Source organism: Schistocerca americana, chromosome 3 (assembly GCF_021461395.2).
Source record: "Schistocerca americana isolate TAMUIC-IGC-003095 chromosome 3, iqSchAmer2.1, whole genome shotgun sequence".
Lineage (NCBI taxonomy): Eukaryota > Metazoa > Arthropoda > Insecta > Orthoptera > Acrididae > Schistocerca > Schistocerca americana.
In genome coordinates this window covers 535,325,135-535,349,672 of record NC_060121.1, presented here as the reverse complement: position 1 = coordinate 535,349,672, position 24,538 = coordinate 535,325,135, and the positions used below count along the sequence as shown (strand labels likewise).

At 43.4% G+C, this 24,538-nt stretch overlaps 1 protein-coding gene across 2 annotated transcripts in view; it reads right to left on the bottom strand.

The window, feature by feature from the left end:
* LOC124607464 (protein melted) overlaps positions 1 to 24,538 on the bottom strand; it is a 272,786-nt gene that overhangs the window by 30,380 nt on the left and 217,868 nt on the right. For both annotated transcript variants that reach the window (XM_047139803.1, XM_047139804.1), the window contains 2 exons: positions 18,755 to 18,883; positions 18,425 to 18,667 (listed from right to left, as the gene is read on the bottom strand). In XM_047139803.1, coding sequence (XP_046995759.1) covers positions 18,425 to 18,667; positions 18,755 to 18,883 — 372 coding nt within the window. The remainder of the gene's footprint in view (positions 1 to 18,424; positions 18,668 to 18,754; positions 18,884 to 24,538) is intronic.

Here is a 24,538-nt window from a genome sequence, read left to right as displayed (position 1 = left end):
CCATATTAGTTCTACATGTGTAAGATGCTAGAATGTAATATTTTATACGTAATTTTTCTACCCTTGAGGTTACGTAGTGTCCAGATAGGCACAGGATGTCTACCTTCCCAAAGTCTCTACATTTTACAAATAGACAAGAAGCTCTTCTACGTTATTACTCAATCCTCTAATATTTTGGGACCAATGACCTTGCTGTTTGGTTTCCTCCCCCAACTCAACCAACCAATCAATTTTGACGAAATAAGCTAATCTTATTTTTCTGCACATTCTTTACCTTTTTGCAAGGTTCTTATGTTATTTACCTTCTTTTAAAGCAGGATATGTTAATCCTGATTCTAACCTAAATAAGGAATCTCTCTGACACCAGTAACTACAGGGACCTTGCAGTGTGTGATGGTGACCGCTCCCCTCCCCCTCCCCCCAGCACATTTTCTGCAAGAAGCTCAGCCAACCTACCTTTCCCTCTCCTATTCCGTGTAGGCCATGTCTAGTACATTCCCATCTCCCAACTGCAGCAAAAGGGACTGCACTCATATGTGATTTCTTTTGAATCAGCAGCAGCCTGCTCAACTCCGTGTTCACATGGCTCACATCTGTATTAACCCAGGGCTGTCCCTATTGTGTAATTTCTGCTTTTACCCTCATTGTTCCATGCTCCACTAATTATGATAACCTAAGCCTCCCTGTAAAAATCTTTACAAAGATACCCTAAGTCCTCTGTCACCTGGATAAGGCTGGCACTTAGCTTCACAATACTTTTGACCTGGTACCTTGTCCCTTATCTCTCCTGTACCATCTGGCCTACAGACCTCCTGTGGCTATACCTAGCAGCAAGACTTTTTTTCTGCCTACTCTCTTTTGGTACCAACCTACACTTGTGGTTTCTTTGGTAGTCATCCACTGCAGCTTACTGTTACCTACAGCTGGATGAGGCCCTTAGCTACAGCTGGATGACGCCCTTCTCCTCCTACTTCAGTAACAAGTCAAATTGAGTCAAGACTGTAAGCTCAAATGTAGATGAAGAAGTTAAAGAACTTTTCCTTTCTCAACCACTGCTTGTTAGCTTTACCCACTTCCCACAATATATTTTCCCTTTCAACCTATCTAGTTCCAATTTTGTTTGATCTAAATTCAGCCTGGAGAGCACAAAGTTTGCCTCCTGTTCAGTGATTTTCTTGTCTTTTCTGCAGAGCCTACAGTTCCTGGAAGAGCCTCATTGAGTTTCCTATTCAGTTCACCACTGCAATCACCCACGCGAAATTCCAACCCACAATCAACACATACCACTCCCTCTCTGATTATTCCTTGGCAACATCCACACTAACCATGCATTGCAATACAGACTACACACTTAAAAACAGAATTACATTACTACACTAATTTTTATTACTTATGAAATTCTTGATCTGCACCTGCAAATGTTTATCATTGGTCCACATCTGCGGATATTAAAAGCTAGGCTTGCACCTGCTGAAGCCCTTATGTACAGCTTCACATTTTGCTGTGATTAAATGGCTGGACGTTGCGAATGTCATTTGTATCAAATTTTTACATTTTTATATCCAGCAGCAGTAAACAACATTTTTGTTCCGTATTTCCTTTTATGGACTATCGATAAGCAGAGATGACAAAAATACTTGTATCACTAGATTATTGATTTGCTGGACCGGGAATTGAACCTGGATAATCTGTTTATCACAAGTGGGTCACCTTAGCACTTTGACTATCCAAGCACACTCCCTAGACTGAACCAAACTTCCACAGACACCTATCTATTTCTTCTCAAGTAATTCATTTACCCACAATCACACATCTCGTGATTCCCATGTAGGTTTTTAGAATCAAGGTAAACAGTAAGTCATGCAATACTGTCATATAAAATGACATATGAAAATATTCTAAACATAATTAAAGCAATTCTTTGGTCAACAGCAATATAAGATGACATGCCTATCACAAGAATTGCCAGTCTCGGACAAATGCAACAGACAAAATCCACTGTGAGGCTTAGTAGCAACAAACGGAGCGGGCACAAGATGATGTGTATAGCAATGCACACAGGTTGTCTGTAGTGAAAGTATCTGTCCGTCCCCGGTAGCTGTGTGGTCAGCATGGCAGAATGTCAATCCTAAGAGCCCAGGTTCGATTCCTGGCTGGGTCGGAGATTTTCTCCACTCAGGGACTGGGAGTTGTGTTGTGCTAATCATCATCATTTCATCCCCATCGACGCGCAAGTTGCCGAAGTGGTGTCAAATAGAAAGACTTGCACCCAGTGAACGGTATACCCGATGGAAGGCCCTAGTCACACGACATTTTCATTTTTTTAGTGAATGTATCTTACTATAACTGATTTTTATCACATCATTAAATACTGATCTGCCTTACAATACATTAAACACAATTTGCTGCTTCAAGCACTATTTACTAATGAAATTAGCATAATGTTTTGAATTTGTAAATAACAGTGCTGTACTGTCCTGGATCTGAAAATAATAATAACAGAACACTGAAACAAATATTTTAACAAATTGGTCAAAATAGTATTATTTGTAGTTATATACGGATTTTAATAAACCAGGAAAAAGCACGCTCATGAAATGAGACATATTTCTGTGTTTCACATGAGTCAAAGGAAAAAAGAATTGTGAAATCATTGCAATTCATGTATATTGATGAAAGATACATTCTGATGGAGAGATCAGATACTGTAGTAGACAGGGTAACTCTTCTGTCATGCAAGATTATCAGAATATGGCTTTATCAAAAGCGCAAAGCTAATATTTATATCCCAAAAATCTGGAAACTATCATGAAGAGATGAATAGTGTTGTATTTAAACACTGCCTTTTAGATGTATTACATGGTTTAAATGATGCTTGTGTGATTGTCATGAATGCCAGTTATCAAAATAAGTGCAAAGAAGCAACAAAAGCAAAAACTATTTCAATCTTGGGCCGCTATACGAAAGTGGATATGTTGGAAGAAGTCATCGGCCACAAGCACAGTTACCATCAATTTGAATTTGACAGCTTAACAGCAGAAATGGGTCATGAGAGTGTGATGGAAAATGTGCGAGTTCTAGTTAACGGACAGGTTGTATTCTGAAAATGCTTTCAGAATGAAAAATGTGCAGAATTTAATCCAGGAACCCATTCATGCATAGACTTTGGTTAAAATTTACAGAACAATGATTTTCTGAAGAAATGCACCAGAGAAAAATCTGATGAAAGCATTGCCACTGCTTCAAATGACTCCTCAGATACTGTGTGTGTGTGTGTGTGTGTGTGTGTGTGTGTGTTTGTAGACTTTATGGGCACTCAACGATGAGGTTACCAGTACTCTGACACATGTTAAAGGAAATGAATGTGGATACAATTGCTGAAATTGTAGCACACAGTGAGGATGTAGCCTACAAAATGACATTCCTGCACCAACTCCTGCCTCACTCGGATTGAATCACATAATAACTCTATTGGACACACCTTAACACCTTAAGACAATGGAGAATGGGTGAAAGGTAGGATACCATGGATTAAAACACAACTAAAATGACAGAGGAGCTAAACCAATGCCACAGGCAAATGCGACCAGCTAACCATTTACAAAAAATGTGAGTGACCTAGTCACCATCCTAAGATACTGATTTTTCGGATACACTTAGTTCTTCAGAACAGGACATTTAAAAATCATGAAATGTCATGTTTCATTTTCTTTTCCCTTCTCAAAGCTGTCTTCCCTTTCTTATCTCCTCCCAGAAATTTATCAATATGAGGCACAACAGCCACCGGACATACACTGCCTATGCTGGCCAGTTTGTCAATATTACTTGTGGGAAGCAAAAGCCCTCTTGTTTCTGCTTTGTTCTGTGGTTAAAAGGACGTGCAAAGGTAAGGAATGCTTGGATATTTACATAATCAAAACAGAAATAGCTTTATAATTTAACAGATGAATACTTTGTTTTCTAATGATATACCTCATAAATCATATGACAATACATAACTATGGAGATGCGGAAGAATGGCAATATGGTTCCAAGTTCAAGTATGAGTCTGGCACACAGTTTTAATCTGTCAGGAAGTTTGACATAGTTGGTATTTAACTACAGTATTTTCTAAATATTTTCTTGACTATGGTTGCCATAAACAAAGATGATGTGACTTACCAAACGAAAGCGCTGGCAGGTCGATTGACACACAAACAAAAACAAACATACACACAAAATTCAAGCTTTCGCAACAAACTGTTGCCTCATCAGGAAAGAGGGAAGGAGAGGGAAAGACGAAAGGATGTGGGTTTTAAGGGAGAGGGTAAGGAGTCATTCCAATCCCGGGAGCGGAAAGACTTACCTTAGGGGGAAAAAACGACGGGTATACACTCGCGCACACACACACATATATCCATCCACACATATACAGACACAAGCAGACATATTTAAAGACAAAGAGTTTGGGCAGAGATGTCAGTCGAGGCGGAAGTGCAGAGGCAAAGATGTTGTTGAATGACAGGTGAGGTATGAGTGGCGGCAACTTGAAATTAGCGGAGACTGAGGCCTGGTGGGTAACGGGAAGAGAGGATATATTGAAGAGCAAGTTCCCATCTCCGGAGTTCGGATAGGTTGGTGTTGGTGGGAAGTATCCAGATAACCCGGACAGTGTAACACTGTGCCAAGATGTGCTGGCCGTGCACCAAGGCATGTTTAGTCACAGGGTGATCCTCATTACCAACAAACACTGTCTGCCTGTGTCCATTCATGCAAATGGACAGTTTGTTGCTGGTCATTCCCACATAGAATGCATCACAGTGTAGGCAGGTCAGTTGGTAAATCACGTGGGTGCTTTCACACGTGGCTCTGCCTTTGATCGTGTACACCTTCCGAGTTACAGGACTGGAGTAGGTGGTGGTGGGAGGGTGCATGGGACAGGTTTTACACCGGGGGCGGTTACAAGGATAGGATTCAGAGGGTAGGGAAGGTGGTTTGGGGATTTCAAAGGGATGAACTAACAGGTTACGAAGGTTAGGTGGACGGCGGAAAGACAGTCTTGGTGGAGTGGGGAGGATTTCATGAAGGATGGATCTCATTTCAGGGCAGGATTTGAGGAAGTCGTATCCCTGCTGGAGAGCCACATTCAGAGTCTGGTCCAGTCCCGGAAAGTATCCTGTCACAATTGGGGCACTTTTGTGGTTCTTCTGTGGGAGGTTCTGGGTTTGAGGGGATGAGGAAGTGGCTCTGGTTATTTGCTTCCGTACCAGGTCGGGAGGGTAGTTACGGGATGCGAAAGCTGTTGTCAGGTTGTTGGTGTAATGGTTCAGGGATTCCGGACTGGAGCAGATTCATTTGCCACGAAGACACAAGCAGACATGTCTGCTTGTGTCTGTATGTGTGGATGGATATGTGCGTGTGTGCGAGTGTATACCTGTCCTTTTTCCCCCCTAAGGTAAGTCTTTCCGCTCCCGGGAATGGAATGACTCCTTACCCTCTCCCTTAAAACCCACTTCCTTTCGTCTTCCCCTCTCCTTCCCTCCTTGCGAAAGCTTGAATTTTGTGTGTATGTTTGTGTTTGTTTGTGTGTCTATCGACCTGCCAGCGCTTTTATTCGGTAAGTCACCTCATCTTTGTTTTTATATATAATTTTTCCCACGTGGAATGTTTCCTTCCATTATATATATATATATATATATATATATATATATATATAATGGAAGGAAACATTCCACGTGGGAAAACAAAGATGAGGTGACTTACCGAACAAAAGCGCTGGCAGGTCGATAGACACACAAACAAACACAAACACACACACACAAAATTCAAGCTTTCGCAACAAACTGATGCCTCATCAGGAAAGAGGGAAGGAGAGGGGAAGACAAAAGGAAGTGGGTTTTAAGGGAGAGGGTAAGGAGTCATTCCAATCCCGGGAGCGGAAAGACTTACCTTAGGGGGAAAAAAGGACAGGTATACACTCGCACACACGCACATATCCATCCACACATACAGACACAAGCAGATGTCTGCTTGTGTCTGTATGTGTGGATGGATATGTGCGTGTGTGCGAGTGTATACCTGTCCTTTTTTCCCCCTAAGGTAAGTCTTTCCGCTCCCGGGATTGGAATGACTCCTTACCCTCTCCCTTAAAACCCACTTCCTTTTGTCTTCCCCTCTCCTTCCCTCTTTCCTGATGAGGCAACAGTTTGTTGCGAAAGCTTGAATTTTGTGTGTGTGTGTTTGTGTTTGTTTGTGTGTCTATCGACCTGCCAGCGCTTTTGTTCGGTAAGTCACCTCATCTTTGTTTTTTTATATATATATATATATATATATAATGGAAGGAAACATTCCACGTGGGAAAAATTATATATAAAAAACAAAGATGAGGTGACTTACCGAACAAAAGCGCTGGCAGGTCGATAGACACACAAACAAACACAAACACACACACAAAATTCAAGCTTTCGCAACAAACTGTTGCCTCATCAGGAAAGAGGGAAGGAGAGGGGAAGACGAAAGGAAGTGGGTTTTAAGGGAGAGGGTAAGGAGTCATTCCAATCCCGGGAGCGGAAAGACTTACCTTAGGGGGAAAAAAGGACAGGTATACACTCGCACACACGCACATATCCACCCACACATACAGACACACAAGTCTTTAAATATGTCTGCTTGTGTCTGTATGTGTGGGTGGATATGTGCGTGTGTGCGAGTGTATACCTGTCCTTTTTTCCCCCTAAGGTAAGTCTTTCCGCTCCCGGGATTGGAATGACTCCTTACCCTCTCCCTTAAAACCCACTTCCTTTCGTCTTCCCCTCTCCTTCCCTCTTTCCTGATGAGGCAACAGTTTGTTGCGAAAGCTTGAATTTTGTGTGTGTGTTTGTGTTTGTTTGTGTGTCTATCGACCTGCCAGCGCTTTTATATATATATATATATATATATATATATATATATATATATATAAAAAATGAGAAATTCCAATAATGAAAATGGACATCAGTGATACATGTATTGAGAGTGAAGCATTGTTTTTGAAGAGTTCACTGCAATGTGCTTTCTGTTGATTTTGGTTATGCACTTTACATAACACGTGCCTGACAGCATTGTTTTACAGCACAGTTTAGGTCGACATGGACGGGCCATCAGGCCAAAGGCTTCAGACTTATGACATCTGAGGTGTACAATGAGTGGGGGAACTGTGCACAGAATGTGGAGGAGGTGCCTTTTACACTTGTGCCTCCAGCTGTCAGTTTCGCTACTCTGTAGCAGGGTGTTATATTCCTGTTTGATAATATTTTTTTTTTTTTTTTGAGAAAAGAGAGATATCCATACTGAAAATGGATATGAATGATACACACATATACTATGAGTGAAGTTGTTTGTTTGTTTGTGGTTTTATGGCGCAAAACTTCTATGGTCATTAGCGCCCAGCCCGTGACGTAGGAAACAGGAAAAAAACGAAATTTAAAATCAGCAGCAATGGGAACAAAGTCATAAAATTTGAGAAACTAAAGGCAGAAGGAATGCTTAAAAATCCACTATAGAAAGGGGTTGGTTGTCCCCAAAAAAATCAAATGACTGACGTCATTTCACTGTCATTAATAAACTGTAGAACGCGGTCAGCTGAGCGCGTGTCATCTGCTAAAATCGACGATAGATCAGGCGATAGCTGTAGACGGGAGCGTAACGGATTAAAATAGGGGCATTCAATTAAAAGGTGTCTGACCGTCCACAGCTGAGAGCAGTGGGGACAGAGTGGGGGAGGATCACCGCTTAAAAGATGTCGATGGCTAAAAAGACAGTGCCCTATCCGGAGTCTAGCTAAAATTACCTCCTCCCGACGACGCGTTCGGGAGGAAGAGGTCCAAGCGCAAGGAAGGGCTTTCACTTCCCGCAATTTATTATGGGGAAGTGTTGACCAATGCGCATGCCATAAATGAGCAACTTGGCGACATAAACCGCTCCGTAGATCGGTAAACGGAAGAGACTGAATAGCTGGCCGAGGAAGAGAGACTGCAGCCTTGGCCGCTATATCGGCCGCCTCATTCCCACAGATACCAGCGTGTCCCGGGAGCCAGAGGAACGCCACTGAGACGCCCCCCAGGTGGAGCAAGCGCAGACAGTCCTGAATCCGGTGGACCAGAGGGTGCACAGGGTAAAGAGCTTGGAGACTTAGGAGAGAGCTGAGAGAATCTGAGCAGATTACGTACTGTATCCACTGATGGCGGCGGATGTAGTGGACAGCCTGGAGAACAGCGTAAAGCTCCGCAGTATAAACAGAACACTGGTCGGGAAGCCGAAAGTGATTTGGGGTGTCGCCAACAATATAGGCACTCCCTACACCTAACGATGTTTTCGAGCCGTCGGTGTAAATAAATGTGGCTTCCGTCATTTGTGCACATAGAGCAGCAAATGCCCGACGGTAGACAAATGTAGGGGTACCATCCTTGGGAAATTTACATAGGTCTCTGAGCAAGTCGATCCGGGGACGGAGCCAAGGCGGTGCTGTACCCCAAGTTGTCAAGAAGGTTTTAGGAAAGCGGAAGGAGAGAGAATGGAGCAGTTGACGGAAGCAGACTCCCGAGGGTAGTAGGGAGGAGGAGCGGCCTGCATACCCGACATCAAAGGAGGCATCGAAAAAAAGGTCATGGGCTGGATTAGCAGGCATGGAAGACAGATGGCTAGCATAACGACTCAGAAGGACTGCCCGCCAATTGGACAGCGGAGGTTCAGCAGTCTCAGCATAAAGGCTTTCCACAGGGCTGGTGTAAAAAGCTCCAGACACTAAACGTAATCCACGGTGGTGGATAGAGTCGAGACGCCGAAGAATAGACGGCTGAGCAGAGGAGTAGACTATGCTTCCATAATCCAATTTCGAGCGCACTAAGGCGCAACAGAGGCGGAGAAGGACCACTCGGTCCGCTCCCCAGGAGGTACCATTCAGGACACGGAGGGTGCTAAGGGAACGCAGACAGCGAGCCGAATGATAGGAAACGTGGGAGGACCAGCACAGTTTTCTGTCAAACATAAGACCCAAGAATTTAGCGACGTCGGAAAACGGAAGGTTGACAGGACCTAGATGTAAGGAGGGCGGAAGAAACTCTTTACGTCGCCAAAAATTAACACAAATGGTCTTACTGGGTGCGAAACGGAAGCCGGTTTCGATGCTCCACGAGTGGAGGCGATCGAGACATCCTTGAAGACGTCTTTCAAGCAGGCTGGTCCGTTGAGAGCTGTAGTAGATCGCAAAATCGTCCACAAAGAGGGAGCCCGAGACATCAGGAAGGAGACAATCCATAATTGGATTAATGGCGATGGCAAACAGTACAACACTCAGCACGGAGCCCTGGGGTACCCCGTTTTCTTGGGAGAAAGTACGGGAGAGAGTAGTGTTCACCCGCACCCTAAATGTGCGCTCTGCCATAAATTCGCGAAGAAAAAGGGGCAGCCGGCCTCGAAAGCCCCAAGAGAACAGCGTGCGGAGGATGCCTGTCCTCCAACAGGTATCGTATGCTCTCTCCAGATCAAAAAATATTGCTACCGTTTGGCGTTTCCGGAGAAAATTGTTCATGATATAAGTGGAGAGAGCAACAAGATGGTCAACGGCAGAACGATGCTTTCGGAATCCGCATTGGGCTGGTGTTAAAAGACTGCGGGATTCCAGCCACCAAGCTAAACGGTAATTCACCATACGCTCCAAAACCTTACAGACACTACTCGTGAGAGAAATGGGGCGATAGCTAGAGGGGAGATGTTTGTCCTTTCCAGGTTTCGGAACGGGAACGACAATAGCTTCCCGCCATCGCCTGGGAAAGGTACTGTCGGTCCAAATTCGATTATAAAGGCAAAGGAGGTAACGCAGGTATGGGTTGATAAATGCAGCAACATTTGGACATGGATACCATCCGGTCCTGGGGCGGAGGAGCGAGAAGAAGAGAGGGCATGTTGGAGTTCCCGCATGGAGAAAACAGTATTGTAGCTTTCGTGATTTTGAGAGGAGAAAGCAAGACGTCGCACTTCCGCTGCACGTTTCTTCGGGAGAAACGCTGGCGGGTAATTTGAAGAGCTCGAAATCTCAGCAAAGTGCTGACCCAATGAGTTAGAAATTGCGACGGGGTCCACTAAGGTATCATGCGCGACAGTGAGCCCAGAGACCGGGGAGAAACTAGGCGCGCCTGAGAACCGTCGAAGCTGACTCCAAACTTCCGAGGAGGGAGTGAAGGTGTTAAATGAGCTAATAAAGAATTTCCAGCTTGCCTTCTTGCTATCGCGGATGACGCGACGGCATCGCGCACGGAGCTGCTTATATCGGATACAGTTGGCCAAAGTTGGATGGTGACGGAAAATGCGAAGAGCCCGTCGCCGCTCACATATTGCGTCACGGCATGCCTCGTTCCACCAAGGAACTGGGGGGCGCCGGGGCAATTCGGAGGTGCGTGGTATTGAACGTTCCGCAGCTGTGAGAATAACGTCGGTAACATGTGTGACCTCATCGTCGACGCTGGGAAAGCGACGGTCATCGAATGTCGCTAGAGACGAAAAAAGTGTCCAATCGGCTTGGGCAAACTTCCAGCGTCGCGAGGGCATATATGGCAGTTGAGGCTGCAGTCTAAGAACACATGGAAAGTGGTCACTCGAGTGTGTATCATCAAGGGCGAACCATTCGAAGCGCCGAGCTAGCGGAACAGTACCGACAGCAAGGTCCAAATGAGATAAATTTGTCGTGGAGGCAGACAAAAATGTGGGGACCCCAGTGTTGAGGCAGACTAGATCCGCTTGGTGGAAGACGTCTAGCAATAGTGAGCCACGTGGACAAGGATGTGGAGATCCCCAAAGCGGGTGGTGGGCATTGAAGTCCCCAACCAGCAAATAGGGGGGTGGAAGCTGATCAAGAAGATGAAGGAGATCGGCTCGTGCCATTGGTGTGGACGATGGAATGTATACCGTACAAAGAGAGAACGTGTATCCAGAAAGGGAAAGACGGACGGCGACAGCTTGGAAGGAACTGTTTAAGGGGATTTGGTGATAATGGAGAGTATCGTGGAGCAGAATCATGAGTCCTCCATGTGCTGGAGTGCCTTCAACAGAGGGGAGATCATATCGGACAGACTGAAAATGAGGGAGAACAAAGCGGTCATGGGGACGCAGCTTTGTTTCCTGAAGACAGAAGATGACCGGCGAGTAGAATCGTAAGAGGATCGACAATTCATCCCGATTGGCTCGAATGCCGCGGATATTCCAGTGGATAATGGACATAGGGTGAACAGAAAATGGAGGAACGTGACCAAGGGTGCTGTCAACTCAACGACTGCTCAGAGCTTGCGACCGACAGCATGGAATGGCATTCAGTCGAAGGCAGAAGATCCTGATCCATAGGTTGGTCAGGAGCAGCTCCTGCCACCAACGATCGGCCAGTTGACCGGCCACCAGCAGTGCGCCTCGGCGACACAGAAGACGGCCGAGGGCGGTTTCCGCCAGGTGGTGCTGTAGATGGGACACGCCTTGGCGGAGAAGGAGAGGAACTGTGTTTCTTCGTAGCCTTCTTGGAAGTATGATGTTTAGATGAAGGAGGAACCGATGGTTGTGAAGTTGCGGTACGTAAAAACTCTTCACGAGAATGCTCTTTTTTCGAAGACTTGGCGTCTGACTTTTGGGCTCGAGATTTAGCAGAACCCGACGAAGGGTGAGCCATAGAGTGGGCAGGCGAAAGTGGTGAGGTTGAACGGGCGATCTTTGCGCTGGCCGATCTGACGACCGTGGTACTAAAGGTGAGGTCGCAAGTCTGCGTGGCCGCCTCCTTTGTTGGCCGAGGAGAAGCAAGGACAGTGCTGTATTTTCCTTTCTGAGGCACAGTGGGCTGTCGACTGGCGAGTAACTTTCGAGCAGCAAAGGTCGACACCTTTTCCTTCACTCTTATTTCCTGGATGAGTTTTTCATCCTTAAAAACGGGGCAATCTCGAGAGGAAGCAGCGTGGTCACCCATACAGTTGATGCAGCGAGGGGATGGAGGTGGACAAGCACCCTCATGGGCATCCTTGCCACACGTAACACATTTGGCCGGATTGGAACAGGACTGGCTGGTGTGATTGAACCGCTGACATCGATAGCAACGCGTAGGGTTTGGGACATAAGGGCGAACGGAAATTATCTCATAACCTGCTTTGATTTTTGATGGGAGTTGAACTTTGTCAAATGTCAAGAAGACAGTGCGGGTTGGAATGATGTTCGAGTCAACCCTTTTCATAACCCGATGAACAGCCGTGACGGCCTGGTCAGACAGGTAGTGCTGAATTTCTTCGTCAGACAATCCATCGAGGGAGCGTGTATAAACGACTCCACGCGAGGAATTTAAGGTACGGTGCGGTTCCACCCGGACAGGGAAGGTGTGGAGCAGAGAAGTACGCAGCAATTTTTGAGCCTGGAGGGCACTGTGTGTTTCTAACAACAGGGTGCCATTCCGTAATCTGGAATAAGACTTTACAGGACCCGCAATTGCGTCGACACCTTTCTGAATAATGAAAGGGTTGACCGTGGAAAAGTCGTGACCTTCGTCAGACCGAGATAGAACAAGGAACTGTGGCAACGATGGAAGAACCGTCTGTGGCTGAGACTCAGTGAACTTACGTTTGTGAGCAGACATAGTGGAAGGTGAGGAAACCATTGCGGAAGAATCCCCCATGATTACCGGCATCTCCGATGGCGCGCTCCTCCCTTGTGGGGGCCCTCACCAAGGGCACACCCGCCTTAGGTGATTGTTCACACCTCAGGTCACACCTCCCGACAAACGGACGGAGGGACCAATCGGCACTTTCGGAAGGTATCAGCTCGGGTAATCACCCCTCCCTGGGCCTGGACGTTACCAGGGGGTACGTACATGTCCTACCTGTCTACCCGGGGCGGGGAATTACGCGTTACCCCGTCACCGGCTACGCATGGAAGTGCGTGGGTCGGCCTTCAGACACGCACAGGGAGGAAGAAAGAGACAGGGAAAGGAAAGAAGAGAGGTCTCAAACGCCGCAGCGGAGAAAAGGGTAAAGAGAAGAGGTAAAGAGAAGAGGTAAGGAAAAGAGAAGGACGAAGAAAGATGAAGACATACAAGCAAGGAAGGCGAAGACTGCGGTACATTTACAAGCGTCCGTCTCCGGACGTAGGCACAAACCATACTCCCAGAGGGGGAGAAAGGGAAGGAAAGAGCCAGAGGTGAGGGGGGGGGGCAAAGATGGGGGATGGGGAAGGATACGGAAAGGGAAGGTATGCAGCCCGGAAAGGAAGGAAGGCCACATTAGCTCGGGGTCCCGTGCTCGCTACACACGTATCCACAAAAGAGTTGTGGATCCCCTGGGGGGTATGAGTGAAGTACTGTTCTTGAAGAGGTCACTGCAAGTTGTTCTCTAACTGACACCAGAAGTAATTCTTGCAACATCATTCAGCATTCTGAAAATACTATCCCTGTAAGTTGAATATTTGAGCAAAACTTCAAATGACTTGATCTTCAAGTATGTTTAATTTTGTAATGGACAAAAAAAGTCTAGTTAAAATGTGCTTTAGCATTTTCACCTGTAATATTTACAGTTCCATCTGAAGAACATCAGCTACCTTTGAGAGTTAACTTACATGAAGAAGTACTATCACCAAGAATTGCCTAATATGCTTCAAGGGCAGAGTACAAGATTATGACCAGTATTTGTTCCTACTTTTACTTGCATTCAGGATCACAGGAAGCTGAATAATAATGTAAAGACAGATGCAGTTGTCCAATGTAACCCTTTCAGGAAGTTAAGCTGATAAAATTTACTTTCCATAATGTAGGGAATGTAAACAATTAAGGTTATCCACAGGAGACATAATACTATTTCATGATTATCCACACACAGAATTTTGAGGAAATCAGTTTGGGGATTATGCTTGAAGTATTGCTGAAAGCACAAGTAGTATGTGGCTTCCAAGAAACCAAGCACTTTCTGAAGCAAAAAATGTTTTAAAGCTATCTGCATAGTATTTCTGATTTTGTGTGTTATGCTTTGAGATACCTGTGAATGACCATGGGGCAATTTGCGACTAGCTGCAGTTCGCCAGAATTGTGTCACGAGCAGATAACAAAATTCCACTGCCTTGCAGAAGGGCTGCTGATCATTGTCACAGAGTAAATTACACTATCTGGAGTACCCAGAAAATATGGTCGGATGTCAAAGTAACTTTGTACACCCACACACAATCAGCGGGTATGTAAATGATTAGAGTTGTAATTCTCTTTGCCAGATAGAATGGCCACCAGAGTGCATTAGTGTTGTTTCATGACCTGGTAGGGTGTCCAAGGGGTGCGAACAGAGTCAGATGTTGAGCAATCACTGTGAAGGACATGGAGATACCATGCATTTGTTTGAGACACCTGACAAAGTTTGAAAGAGCCTCATTACTGGTCTATATTTGGCCAGCTGGTGGAATTGCCAGGTTTACAGGGCATTTGGTGGTAACAGTAGCATGATGAAATACTGCACGTGAACATGTGGGCAGGCATAGTTCTCATCAATGTTCTGACAGAGTATTGTATAACTGCCACAAGGCAGGATCACTGTATTTTGCACCAAGCACACTGTAACACTTTTTGCTTCCATCTGAGAACAAGTAATGGACTACTTTCAGCATTCTGTGCCACACTGTACCACTGGTCAGAGACTAGCAGCAATCAGACTAGAGAATTACTGTCCCACCAGTAGGCCGCATTCGGAGTGGCGCTGTGAATGTGAAGCATGGAATGTTGACAAATAGTGTAGCACTGTGTTGCGCAATGAATCGTGTGGTTCTGCACTACCCGGATGTAGAGTATGGCAGTGACCTGCTGAGAGGTTCCATTCTTTCAATATTTTGGAGAGACACGGTGGTATGACTTTTGTATCATGGTGTGGGGAGCCATAGGGTATGATTTCAGGTCACAGCTGGTGGTGACTGACAGCACAATGTTATGTCATAGACATCCTGCATCTTCATGCATTACATCTCATGCAACAGGACAATGCTCACCAACGTACGGCACATGTCTCAATGAACTGTCTGCGTGGTTGACATACTCCAGTGACATGTAAGATCGTCAAATCTGTCCCCAATAAAACGTGTGGGACCAGCTTGGATGTCAACTCAGTCCCAGTGCCAATATCCTGGATATCAAGTATCAGTAACAACAGTTGTGGGGCAGCTTGGCTCAGGAAAGTTTAGAATGGCTTTATGACAATGTTCCCAACCAAATGAGTGCATACATCCAGGCCAGTGGGGGCGCAACTTCATACTAATAAGTGGCCAATACTGCAAAGTTTTTTGCCAATTTGACTTGATTTTATCATCACTGAAATAACATCACATACCATCTAAACCTGCGAAGTTTTCTTCTCCCTTCTTGGGGGTTTCACTTTTTTTGTCAGGTAGTGTATTTAGTGGTAGCCACAGAAAACTCGAAACACACATGAAAGAAAATCGCTGTTCTTTTGGTATATTTAAAATAAGATTGTGTTCTGTTCTTGTTACTATTGTATTAGTAAGAGTCCTCAGTGGAGACAATGTGCAGACCATCTTTCAATCATGGAGAAATTGTCTCTCTGATGTTAAGCAATGGTACATTAAATGGATAATATTTTCTAGAAGATCACACATGTGAGTGACCGAATGGTATTTTCTAGAAGACCAAATACATGCAAAGATAAGAAATCTTCTATCTTCAAGTCTGCTGCATTAGAGTTTGAGTTCCCACTACTTGGGAGTAAGATGGCTGCATTCTGGTTTTCAATATGAAGACTGGTTTGATGCAGCTCTTCACACTAAACTGACAATTCCTTGATGCTTCAGGATATGTTCTATCGACCTAACCCCTCCTTTACTCAAGCTGTACCATAAATTTCCTTGCTCCCCATTTCGGATCAGTTCTTCATTAGTTACACAATCCTCCCATCTCACTTTCCCTGTTCATGCTAATGTTTATTGTCCACACTTCACTTCTGTCCTAGGTTGTACGTGTGAGATAAATATTTTCAGAAGGAACTTTGCAACACTACAGTTTAAATTAGAAATTAAAATATTTCTTGCTACTGCAATCTGTATTTTATATCCTCTCTACTTTAGCCATCTTCAAATATTTTGCTGCCCAAATGGCGCATCTCATTTACTACTTTAAAGTCTTTTCAGGAACCATCCATTCCATTCAACTGATTTTATAAGTCCTTTGATGTCTGAGAAAGAATTAGAATGTCATTGGCAAATCACTAAGTTTTTATTTCTAATCCAGAACTTTATGTATCTTTCCTAATTTATCTTTGGTTTCCTTTACTGCTTGCTCAATTTACAGACTGAATGACGTCAGGGTCAGGCTATAAACATTCTCTATCCCTTCTCAACTACTGCTTTCATGTCCTTTGACTCTTGTAACTGCTTTCTGCAATTTATTTTTCCTTTAAGAATTTCAAAGAGTGTACTCCACTCAACATTTTGAAGAGCTTTCCCTTAATTTAAAAATCATAAATGTCTTCACTTTGTGTCTATGCTGGATGTGATTGTGATGGTCACAATTTATCACATATGTCATTTCAAGAGTTCACTGATTTGGATCATTGTAGATTAATGCATGTAAATCATCTTCATCAAACCCCGAAGGTCATCCTGAACATGGAGAGTCACTAATGTCAGAACAATCCTCCTTAAAATGAAAAACCCATTTCCTCGCCATGCTCTGTCCAATGGCATCATCCCCATACACAACGCAAATATTTCTGGCTGCCTCCACTGCTGTCAACCCTGTACTGAACTCAAACAGAAAAATATATCAGAAATGTTTTGATTTCTCCACTAGGCACTCCACTTTCTGGTGTCCACAGCTCTACTCACTCTCTCCAAATAATACATAAACTCAAATAGCACAGTGAACCACAAACAAAAAATGACATGCAATAAATAAACCCATGGCCACCCAAACACCAACATGCAAAACAAAAATGCTGCCAACTTCTGCACCAGCCTATTTTCCACCTAGATAAACTTGGAAAAAAAGAAAGAATTATGCTGTACACTAGAACTGAAGTGAGACTCATCTGTGAGGAATACATTCCTTCATTCTGGATCCAATCTCAAGGATACTGATCACAACAAAGGGGCCCACCTCTACAATACTGTGGACAATAGTCACACCGCTTGATGTCTGGTGTACAAATCAATTGCTCTGAGCACGTGATACATACTCTGACAGGGAAACTGAAATTTCTGAGGTAGCAGCAAACTAAATACAATTTTCTTGGAATCAGCATTACAACCCACTATGCAGCTAAGGTCAGATATTGATCCTAATGTGGAGAAGTACTTTTGATTGACCTTATGCTAGCCTACAGCAAATGCTTTCTGTGCCTTGAAACTGATGCCCATGACTTGAAATAACAATGTGTGGGAAACTCTACAATACTGAGTCAGACTTGCTTCAAGATGTTCACTGATTCTACACTGTGAGATAATGTTCAAATGGCATTTTAACCCAATATACTTGTCGCAGCAAGGCATACTTTCCTATATAGACAGCACAATTTTTTTGGGACAGGGGTGGGGGCTGGTGTGTGTGTGTGTGTGTGTGTGTGTGTGTGTGTGTGTGTGTGTGTGTCTTGGCACAGCCAGTTAAAGTAAATCCTGGTCTTTTCTCTTTTCTTTCCCTCTCCTGCAATTATGATTAATTTTTGGACATTACCTTATATGTTGCTTATTCCTATGAGGCACATACATAAATACATGACAGTCAGTGGAGAAGAAATCCTGTCTTTAAGCTACTGTGTGTCACTGTGGCTGTGGCTGGGTGCTTTTGGGTGTCTGTACGAGAGCACTTGAACTAAAAAAAGAATGATGGCTTGAAAATCAGTGATATTCTCTGTACAATAATGTCTGACAGAGTGGCATCAGTTGCAGCTGAGGTGTTGTCTATACTCACTTTTGTTTATATTTTTCATCCATGGATTAACGTTATTATAATATACAGTCCAAAACAATTTATACTTGTGCATTGTTCATAAGAATCTACAAATAGTCCTATAAAATGATGCTTATGCTAACATACAGTCACAGTTTAATTAATTGCAAGGTGGCTGACATGACAGATATCACATTCTCTACAACGAAAAAATTTTGACTGTGCTGAGTACCTGTAAAAATTTGCAGCTTTAACATCTCACTGTTTTTAGCACCAATAGTGAAAGTTTTGAATTCCTACACAAAAAATCAACTTGTTTTTAAGTTTTCAGAGTAATTAGGACACAGAAAATGCAATGTGTTATTTGATAAATGTACAATGACTGAAACAGCAAACTGTGTTTAATTTGTTATTTGTTATCACAATAATCATGTACCTCACAGCAATATCCACTTCAAGAAGAGAGAAGGTTAAGTCTAATATCATAAGCAAGTAAGTCATTTAAATATAACTGCATACCGAGCCTTTGTAGGAAAGATGTGCTCCAGAAAGTGTGAAATATCGCGTCCTCCACCTTCTGAAAATTTTCCAGCGACCTTTCTTTTCTTTTAACTGTCCTTCAATAACTGGCTGGCTGTCTTGAAGGAAACCCACTGCTCTCTCTGGATGGTTGCATAGAAAACAACCCCACTGTCCTCCAGAACATTCAAATACATCAAAGAAACCACTATGCCTGAGTTCATTCAATAACGCATCTTGATCCTAGAGAAACAAAAAGTTAAATTGCCAAGCATGTTTAAAATCAAGTTAGTAGAAAAATACAAGAAATAGAAAACTTTTACATTTTACCTTTGAACATGGAAAAGCAGATGTAACTAATGTCAAAAATGTCTTATTCTCGCACTTCAGAATATCCCAACAGTTTTTCAGACTACTGACAGAAGAATCACGTGAACTGAGTGCTGAATCGGAGCGTGCCTAGAAGAAAAAAAGCACAAAGAAATTATTTTCATTGTTGAACTTCTTTGTTTCTTTCATGATGCTGTGGCATATATACACTGAAAAGCCAAAACATTATGACCACCTGCTTAATAGCTTGTTTGTCTGTCTGTCTTTGGAACAAACATCACTGATACTGCATATCAGGGATCTGACAGTTTGTTGGTAGGTTTGTGGCATTAGATGCCTATGCCCAAGTCATGTAATTCATGTAAACAATGGCCCGCTGATTTGCGTACACAGTGATGGCCCAATAGCGACTCAGATAGGTTCCATAGGATTTACATCAGACGAATTACGTCACCAAGACATCAACATGAGTTCACTATAATACTCCTCAAACCACTGTAACACAATTCTGGCTCTGAGAGACAGACAATTATACTGATGAAAGATGACATCGTCATCAAGAAAGGCATCAAGCATGAAGAGATGCAGGTAGTTTGCAGCTGTCAGTGTGTCTTTGATTACTACCACAGATCCCATGCAAGTGCAGGAAAATGTCTCCTATAGTACAATACTGCTCCCACCACCCTGTGTCTGTGGCGCACTGCACATTTTGAGACTCCATTCACCTCCATGACAGCAACTGTGGCGACGATCAGCAACCTAGTGTAGTGAAAATGTGTTTTACTCAATGAGTCAACATGTTTCCATTGATCAACAGTTGAATTCCAATGGTCCCATGCCCACTGCAATTGTAATTGACAATGTTGTTGTGTCAACATGTGAACACATTGGGGCATTCTGCTGTGGAGCTCTATTTTCACTAATGTATGATGAACGATGTGGTCTGAAACACTCCCGCGTGCACCAGCATTTTGCCCTTTCCGCAGAGATGGCACAGATCACCCTCTACCCTACTTTACAGAGCAGATAAGCCTGCAAACCCCATGTTTTGTGAAGAGTCATGGATGTCAAACCATTTATCAACTAGTGGTAGTTTCAATGTCCTACCTCTTTCTACAGATGCTCATGACAGCTGCACGTGAACATTTGACCAGCTCCACTGTTTTTGAGATATCGTTCACAGGCTCTGCGTAATAATTATCTGACATTTGTCAGAGTCATTTATCTCAGTGTACTTTCCCATTTGCAGCCCATATTTTTGCTATGGTGACCCCCATCTGTGTCTGCTCCGCTTACATACTTTTGTTATCACCTAAACTGCCTGCAACGTCACCAAGCAGCATCCAATGTTACAGTGGGCATGGGTCATAATGTTCTGGCTTATCAGTGTATATTATTACACAGAGTGACATTTTCAGCATGTTATTTACTAGGGCCAGTTGTAAACAGAAATATTTTGTGATTCTTGAAATTTTCCCAGGGTAAAGAGTATTCCAAGAAGTTTTGGGATTGCAGCTAGATGACATCAACTTCAAGCCACAATGTTTCAGCTGACAACCATTCAGCCACCTTCAGGTGAGTGTTTTGCAGTGGAGACTGCTAGTTCGCATCAGTAACTTTGCTATGAGAAGTTCCTCACATTGTGGATAAGTGGAAACACTGTTGTGCTGTTTTCACATGAGGAATAAGACCAGAAGATTTACAGCTTGATGGGCGAATCAATGTTCCAGAGATTTATAAAGACACCACAGATAGAGTAGAAGAAAAACATCAGCATTGCTGAATTCTTCTTCCATTCTGCAAGAAGCTGAGATTAAGACCTCACAGCTCTGTTCAACTGAAGTTACATGGTCTTCCAAAGATACACAAAGAAGGTCTTCCATTATGTCCTATTGTGTGGTATTGCGATGTACAACTTGGACATCCTGTGTCTTTATTGAGACCTTTTGTGGTGAAGTGTTAGCATCATATTTGAAGCTCCGTTGACTTTATTAATGAACTAAAGTTGCTTTGACTCAGTAAGTTGGACTTACTAATAAGCTTTGATGTCGTCTCACTCTTCACTAGGGTATGATTCATCGATTTGTTGCCACTCATCAGTTCAAAGTCAATATAACAGCACTGTTTCATCATGGTCTTTCCTCAACCTATTTTTTATTCATCAGCAAATATTTTGAGCAAATTGACAATGCTGAATGGTTGTAAGCTGCAATATTGTAGCAAGAAGTCGACGTCATTGTGCTGCATTCCGGAAATTAATGGGATAAGAAATATTTTACTTATAAGAAGAGAACTTTATTTTTCAAGATGATCATCACCACAGTTTGGGAAACTATCCCTCCACCAACTCACAGTTGTTGTTAAACCTTTTCTATGACTTTTTTAGCTGATGAGTGCCCAAGTGTTTAGCATGAATCATACCTCCTTGCATTGCAACGACAAATTTTCAAATTATCCTTCAGTTTGCGAAAAACCTGAAAAATGCTAGATGTTAGGTCCAGCCTCTTATTGGCATCAGTCAAGCAGGTTGCATCCTAAACCAGTACAAAAGTATGAAGAATCAAGAGAGAAAATTTGACAATTGTGGCTCAGTTGTTTGACATTTTGGAACCACCTATGCAGATACTTTACAGAACTACAACTGGTGAACTACAACCGGTGAACTACAACCGGTGAACTACAACCGGTGAACTACAACCGGTGAACTACAACCGGTGAACTACAACCGGTGAACTACAACCGGTGAACTACAACCGGTGATTGACTATTCCATATGTACTGGGTGATCAAAAAGCCAGTATAAATTTGAAAACTGAATAATTCATGGAATAATGTAGATAGAGAGGTACAAATTGACACACATGCTTGGAATGACATGGGGTTTTATTAGAACCAAAAAAATACAAAAGCTCAAAAAATGTCCAACAGATGACACTTCATCTGATCAGAATAGCAATAATTAGCATAAAAAAGTAAGACAAAGCAAAGATGTTCTTTACAGGAAATGGTCAATATGTCCACCATCATTTCCTCAACAATAGCTGCAGTCGAGGAATAATGTTGTGAACAGCACTGTAAAGCAGTCCAGAGTTATGGTGAGGCATTGGCGTCGGATGTTGTCTTTCAGCATCCCTAGAGATGTCGGTTGATCACGATACACTTGCGACTTCAGGTAACCCCAAAGCCAATAATCACACGGACTGAGGTCTGGGGACCTGGAAGGCCAAGCATGACGAAAGTGGCGGCTGAGCACACAATCATCGCCAACCCACGTGCGCAAGAGATCTTTCACGCGTCTAGCAATATGGGGTGGAGCACCATCCTGCACAAACATCGTACGTTCCAGCAGGTGTTTATCAGCCAGGCTGGGGATGATGCGATTCTGTAACACATCGAGGTACCTCTCACCCGTCACGGTAGCAGTTACAAAACCATAATCACGTATTTCCTCGAAGAAAAAAGGCCCAGGTAGATGTGGTAAATCCAACCCATACCGTGGCTTTCTCGTTGTGCAATGGAGTTTCCACGACAGTTCTAGGATATTTGGTTGCCCAAATTCTGCAGCTGTGGGCGTTGACAGACCCTCGGAGCGTGAAATGAGCTTCGTCAGTCCACAACACGTTACTCAACCAATCATCTTCCGCAATCTTTTGAAATGCCCACACCGCAAATGCCCTCCGCTTCACTAAATCTCCAGGTAACAGTTCATGACGCCGATGGATTTTGTACGGATAGCATCGGAGGGTATGCCTAAGTGCCAACCAAACAGTAGTGTATGGAAGGCTGGTGCGACTGCACGAGCGCTGACTTCCCCGTGCATAGACGAACCCGCTACAGTCTCCATTTCTTCCTGAACTGTCTCAGCAGCATTACACCTTGTGCTCAGTCGGCCACTACGGGGTCTATCGTCTAAACAACCCGTGGCTTTAAACTTCGAAATCATTCTCGCCACAGCTGCATTTGTCAACGGACCTTTACCCGTTCGAATTCCCCTTCCTATGGCGATAGGATTGTAACGCTGAACTAGCACATTCCCCACTCTGATAATTCAGCTTCACTAAAAGCGCCTTTTCTGGTAATGTCAACACGCCGCGACTGCTGGCGCATCTGATTCTCTCTCTCATTACAGCTCCTTTTATACACGATTGTCATGTGCAGTCACTGACGTTTTGCTGTCCAGCGCCATCTGTCGGAAATTTTGTGAGCTTTTCTTCTCCCCCCCCCCCCCCCCCCCTAATAAAACCCCATGTCATTCCAAGAATGTGTGTGTTAATTTTTACCTCTCTATCTACTTTATCCATGGTTTATTAAGTTTTCAAATTTATACTGACTTTTTGATCACCCGCTAAATTCATAACTGGTGTTGAGGTTCAGAGATATGTCATTCAGTACGCCAAGCAGACATGGCTACAATAACGTTTCTTACACTGATGAAATTGTGGCACTGGCTAAGGCTTGGGTCATTTTCCAGTGTGTTTACTCTTTCCATATTGTGGCTTCATTATCATCTATCACATGGCCCTGGGCAGTATTTCCAAAATAGCTGACATTAATGTTTCGTTTCTACAGTGTGCTGTTATTGAATTCCTTGCCAACTGGGGAAAATGCACTGCTGGAATTCACCTCAGACTTTAATGTGCATATGAAGAAGTCTAAAAGGGCACCAGCAGAGATGGTTGAAACATTTCAAATAGGAAACACGAGTACCCATGATAAGCCCCGTACTGGTTTCCCTCGAACTGCCCCCATGGATGGCAAAGAGGAAAAATTCCGATTGATTTTCTTGAACCTGGGTAAACCATACAGATTGCCTACTATATTCAGACACTTTTTAGTTCTGTTGGGCATTACATGATAAATGACCGGGGAAGAAGATCATCTGCAACAGGATAATGCGCATCATCACACAGCTCGTGTCACTTTGGAGGAGGTATAGAGGTATAATGAACAGATGTGAGACCAAAGCTAAGAGATGATGGAGGATTTTGGGCAAGCAGTGTCTCATTGTGTTTGGGAACCTAGAATGGAATTCTGTCATAAGGGTATTTTCAAACTTTCAGAACTATGGGAATAATGTGTAGAAAGAAATGGAGACTATGTTGAATAGTGGCAGAAAGTATATTAAGAGGATGTACTTAGTTTGTCTAAAAACATTCATATGAAACATCTTGAAAATTGTTACTCATTACTTTCGGTATAGCATTTTTCATGCTAAAAGAGCTTGAATATATCCGTCATTATGAATGCAACATTTGCTCAGTTGTTATATTTAACTTTCTACACACACACACACGTACAATTCCTACCTACCAAACCTGCTAATGAGCTGACTTGGCACCTGATTTCTTCTTTGACTGCTATTTATAATTACATGTAGCCTTTATGCACATGCTTCCACACAATTTAAGACAATATAAAATGACTCACAATGGCAATAGATCACGTAGGTTTTGTCCATCAACAGTGGCCACAAGCTTCTCATTCACATGGTTTTATCTATTGGCACTGTTACATTTTTCTATTATTCTCTCATGTGAAGCCTTATGTATTGTGTTAGGGTCTCTACTTGTATGTTTATGTTGAATAAGAGACTGACTAACAGATGTATTTATTTTTGGACTCCATTCCTTGATTCCTGATTATCAGTACTTATTTTATCCTTAAAGAGCCTTGCTTTGATTAGCTCAGAGGTATGACCATATCCCAATGAGCACCTATAACATTGACAATTTCATGATTTTATAGAGCTGCACTCCAAGATCAGAAGCACCCATGATGTATTGT